Below are 5,388 nucleotides of genomic sequence, written 5' to 3' on the forward strand. Positions count from 1 at the left end.
CGCCTCGCCGGTCACAAGAGTCGCGCTGGCGACCCGTGGGGCTCCTCCGCTGGGAATCTCCTGGTGCGTGAGCAACAAGAATTCATGTGAAGGTGTGGCGTCCTCTCATTCTTTGCGCTTTCAGTGGGAGCTACAATCCCGAGCTGCTAGTGATCAGCCATCTTGGATCTCTCTCCACAAAGTTTTTTTTTTAAAAACTAGTCTGGAACTTGGTGGTGGCCACTGCGCAGACCAGACTTCGCTCGTTCGTGCGCCTCGCTCCGCTTTTCCTCCGCAACCATGTCTGACAAACCCGATATGGCTGAGATTGAGAAATTCGATAAGTCGAAACTGAAGACAGAAACGCAAGAGAAAAATCCACTGCCTTCCAAAGAAACGATTGAACAGGAGAAGCAAGCAGGCGAATCATCATGAGTCTTGCGCCGCCAATATGCACTGTACATTCCACAAGCATTGCCTTCTTATTTTACTTCTTTTAGCTGTTTAACTTTGTAAGATGCAAAGAGGTTGGATCAAGTTTAAATGACTGTGCTGCCCCTTTCACATCAAAGAACTACTGACAACGAAGGCCGCGCCTGCCTCTCCCATGTGTCTATCTGGCTGGCAGGGAAGGAAAGAACTTGCATGTTGGTGAAGGAAGAAGTGGGGTGTAGGAAGTGGGGTGAGACGAATGTGAAATCTAGAGTAAAACCAAGCTGGCCCAAGGTATCCTGCAGGCTGTAATGCAGTTTAATCCGAGTGCCATTTTTTTTGTTCAAATGATTTTAATTATTGGAATGCACAATTTTTTTAATATGCAAATAAAAAGTTTAAAAACTTAAAAAAAAAAAAAAAACCTAGTCTGGCATGGTGGCATGCACCTGTAGGCCTAGCAACTTGGGAGACTGAGAGGGGAGGATTGCTTGAGTCCAGCAGATCGGGGCTGCACTGAGCCATGTTCACGACAGTGCACTCCAGCCTGAGCAACAGAGTGAGACCCTGTCTGAAAAAAAAAAAAAGGAAAAAGAAAAGGAAGGCCGGGTGTGGTGGTTCCCACCTGTAATCCCATCAGTTTAAGGGAGGCAGAGGCAGGTGGATCACTGGAGGTCAGGAGTTGGAGACCAGTCTAACCAATATGGCGAAACCCCATCTCCACCGAAAATACAAATATTAGCCAGGTGTGGTGGAACCTGCCTGTAATCCCAGCTACTCAGGAGTCTGAGGCATGAGAATCACTTCAACCTGGGAGGCAGAGGTTGCAGTGAGCCAAGATTGCACCACTGCACTCCAGCCTGGGCAACAGAGTGAGACTTCGTGGGGGTGGCGGGGAGTGGGGAGAGGAGCAGAGGGGAGGGAATAGAAAAGGAGATGGCAGGGAGAGTCAGAGAAGAGAAGAGCTGCTGTGGCTGCGCCAGGATCTGACTGACAAGCACTTTCATTGTCCCTGTAACCCTATGACAGAGGCCCGTGCTCTTACTACCCCATTTTACAGAGGAGGAAATAGAACCCTTGAACTGTTAGTGATTTGGAAGAAGTCTCAAGTCTGGTGAGTGACTTGAACTTGGTCCCACATGGTCTGGATGAGGCAAGTTACGCCAAGACCTGGGTGTCTTTTCTAGAACATATGCCTCAAGTTGCAACAAAGGAGGAAGGCAGGTATGGAAATGTCTGCAAACTTCTTTGTAAAAATGTTTTTTCAGCCAGGCATGGTGGCTCACACCTGTAATCCCAGCACTTTGGGAGGCTGAGGCGGGCAGATCACGAGGTCAGGAATTTGAGACCAGCCTGGCCAACATAGTGAAACCCTGTCTCTACGAAAAATATAAAAATTAGCCGAGCATGGTGGCACACGCCTGTAGCCCCAGCTACTCGAGAGGCTGAGGCAGGAGAACCGCTCGAACCCAGCAGGGGAGGTTGCAGTGAGCCGACATTCCACCACTGCACTCCAGCCTGGGCAACAGAGTGAGACTCTGTCTCAAAAAAACGTTTTTTCACTTTGTTTAGAAAACACACTAGTTTGATTTAAATTTAAACAGAAATGTTCAAGCTCGGGAGATATCGGAGAAATGAACATGAAAGCGACATTAGGAGAGAGCATTTTACACTCATCAGAAAGGCAAAAATTAGGAAGGTGGAAATGAGAGGGGTGGAGGGTTGGCCAAGCTGTGCAGACAGGCAAGAGGGCAAGGAGCTAAGAGCCCAGGTGCCACAGCCAGTCTGGGGTGGAGCTCAAAGCCCATCCTGGCCTTTCTGAGCTGGTATCCTTACCTGAAGAATGGAAACATTGTTATAAAATTGTTGTGAGGATTCAAAGAACTATTGACATCAAGTGCTGGGAATGGTGTCTATACTGAATAAGGGATCTGAGCCCAGCGCTGACAACCGTGGGCTCCCAGAGGGAAGAGACTTTTCTCAGCTCCTTTGCTGTATCCTCAGTGCCTAGAATAACTGAGCACGGGGATAATCGCCAGCGGAACCAGCGAGTAAACTGTGGTGGAGTCATACTATACACAGTCCCATATGCTGCAGCAGTTAGAAGCAATCATCTGGTGCCAGGGTTGGTGAACTTTAAAGAAGAGATAGCACTCTGGGACGCCATGGCAGGCAGATCACCTGAGGTCAAGAGTTTGAGACCAGCCTGGCCAACATGGCGAAACACCGTCTCTGCTAAAAATACAAAAATTCACTGGACATGGTTGAGGGGGTGGGGGTGCCTGTAATACCAGCTACTCGGGAGGCTGAGGCAGGAAAATCTGGGAGGTGGAGGTTGCAGGGAGCTGCGATCACGCCACTGCCCTCCAGCCTGGGTGACAGAGCAAGCATCTGTCTCAAAAAAAAAAAAAAAAAAAATAGACAGGCCCAGTGTTGTGGCTCACGCCTGTATCCCAGCACTTTGGGAGGCCAGGCTGAGTGGATCACTTGAGTCCACACGTTCCAGACCAGCCTGGGCAACAGGAAAACCTGTTGAAAACAGGAAGACCAGCCTGGGTAAACCCTGTCGATACAAAAATGACAAAAATTAGCCAGGCATGCTCTGTCCACCTGTAGTCTCAGCTACCTGGGAGGCTGAAGTGACAGGATCACCTGAGCCCAGAAAGGTCAAGGCTACGGGGTGCTGTGACTGCAACACTGCACTCCAGCCTAGGTGACAGAGGGAGACCCTGTCTCAAAAAAATAAATAAATAAAATTAAATGACCAATCTGCTTTAAAAAAAAAAAAAAAGATAGTAAATATTTTAGGCTCTGCCAACTACAAAAGACAGTTACAGCCTTAGATAGTATGCAAATGAGTGGGTGTGGCTGTGTTCCAAAACTTTTATGGACATTGAAATGTGGATTCCATGTCATTTTCTTTTTCTTTTCTTTTTTCTTTTTCTTTTTTTGAAACCGAATCTGCTCTGTTGCCCAGGCTGGAGTGCAGTGGTGCGATCCGGGCTCACTGCGACCTCCACCTCCAGGATTCAAGCAATTCTTGTATCTCAGCTTCCTGAGTAGCTGGGATTATAGGTGCACACCACCATGCCTGGCTAATTTTTGTATTTTTAGTACAGACGGGGTTTCATCATGTTGGCCAGGCTGGTCTTGAATTCCTGCCTTCAAGTGGTTCACCTACCTTGGCCTCCGAAAGTGCTGGAATTACAGGTGTGAGCCACCACGCCCGGCCTCTATGTCATTCTCTGTGTCATTTTAATGTGTCACAAAATATTATTCTTCTTTTGATTTTTTACCCCCGTCATTTAAAAATTAGCTTGCTAGCTGTACAGAAACTGCTGTGCCCCAGATTTGGTCTGTGGGCCATAGTTGCTGAGTCCTATTATAGGGCTACAACACAGAGAAATTTATTCATTCATTTATTTTTTTCTAAGACAGCATCTTGCTCTGTCACCCAGGCTGAAATACAGTGACACTGTCACAGCTCACTGAAGCCTTAACTTTCTAGCCTTAAGTAATCCTCCTACCTCAGCCTCCAAGGTAGCTGGGACTATAGGCTCACAACACTACACCTGACTGATTTTTGTTCTGTTTTGTTTTGTTTCTTTTTTTTTTTTTTTTTGAGACGGAGTTTCGCTCTTGTTACCCAGGCTGGAGTGCAATGGCGCGATCTTGGCTCACCGCAACCTCCGCCTCCTGGGTTCAGGCAATTCTCCTGCCTCAGCCTCCTGAGTAGCTGGGATTACAGGCACGTGCCACCATGCCCAGCTAATTTTTTGTATTTTTAGTAGAGACAGGGTTTCACCATGTTGACCAGGATGGTCTCGATCTCTTGACCTCGTGATCCACCTGCCTCGGCCTCCCAAAGTGCTGGGATTACAGGCTTGAGCCACCGCGCCCGGCTGTTTTGTTTCTTTAAGACAGAGTCTCGCTCTGTTGCCCAGGCTGGAGTACAGTGGCATAATCTCGGCTCACTACAACCTCTACCTCCCCGGTTCAAGACAGTCTCATGCCTCAGTCTCCCAAGTAGCTGGGATTACAGGGTGCCACCATGCCTGGCTAATTTTTGTATTTCCATCATGTTGGCCAGACTGGTCTCGAACTCCTGGCTAACATGGTAAAATCCCATCTCTACTAAAAATACAAAAAATTAGCCAGGCATTGTGGCATATGGCTGTAATCCCAGCTACTTGGGAGGCTGAGGCAGGAGAATCATTTGAACCCAGGAGGTGGAGGTTCAAGTGATTCTCCTGCCTCAGTGAGCCAGGATCATGCCACGGCACTCCAGCCTGGCACAAGACTCTGTCTCAAAAAATATATATATGTGTGTGCATTTTATTTGTCACTATTGAAGGTCATGATTGTGTCAGTGTATCCTGAAAATTGATAAAGGATTAAGCAGTTAAGAGGAGCTATGGTTCATTTCCAGTTGATGAAGGAAAACTCTTTGCAAAAGAACATAGAAGTCCAGGGACAGGAGTTGTCTCACGCCAGTAATTCTAGCACTTTGGGAGGCCAAGGCAGGAGGTTCGCTTGGGGACAGGAGCACGAGACCAGCCTGGGCAACATAGGAAGACCCTGTCTCTACAAAAAATTAAAAAAATCAAAACAATCAGCCAGACATGATGCACCTGTAGCCCCAGCTACTCTGGAGAATGAGGCGGGAGGATTGCTTGAGCTCAGGAGGCCGAGGCTGTGGTAAGCCATGATTGCACCATTGCACTCCAGCCTAGACAACAGAGTGAAACCCTATCCCTAAAATAAATAAAATAAAATAAAATAAAATAAAATAAAATTTGCCATTTTGTAACCCCCAATGACATAATGGAGTCAGGAAAGGATCGTCAGTGGCTGCTAAACCATTAAATGAAAGATTTTCAGGAAATGAGATGTTTGCCCTGTACCGATGTATCATCTCGAGATTCCTTTAATTTTGCAAAGGGGGGAAATACATCTTTTCCATGGGGAGATCAAATT

At 47.3% G+C, this 5,388-nt stretch overlaps 1 protein-coding gene across 1 annotated transcript; it reads left to right on the top strand.

Annotated features, from left to right (window-relative positions):
• The first annotated feature begins 214 nt into the window (after nt 1-214).
• LOC120365911 (thymosin beta-4-like) lies at nt 215-835 on the top strand. The gene has a single exon (XM_074381469.1). It carries the CDS (start codon nt 280-282, stop codon nt 412-414), a length of 135 nt encoding a protein of 44 aa, XP_074237570.1. The 5' UTR covers nt 215-279; the 3' UTR covers nt 415-835.
• Nucleotides 836-5,388: the final 4,553 nt, after the last annotated feature.

This window comes from Saimiri boliviensis, chromosome 11, assembly GCF_048565385.1.
Source record: "Saimiri boliviensis isolate mSaiBol1 chromosome 11, mSaiBol1.pri, whole genome shotgun sequence".
NCBI lineage: Eukaryota > Metazoa > Chordata > Mammalia > Primates > Cebidae > Saimiri > Saimiri boliviensis.

What these genes read in the sequence shown, in the direction of transcription:
- LOC120365911 (XM_074381469.1), top strand. Translation starts at nt 280, where the DNA reads ATGTCTGACAAACCCGATATGGCTGAGATTGAGAAATTCGATAAGTCG.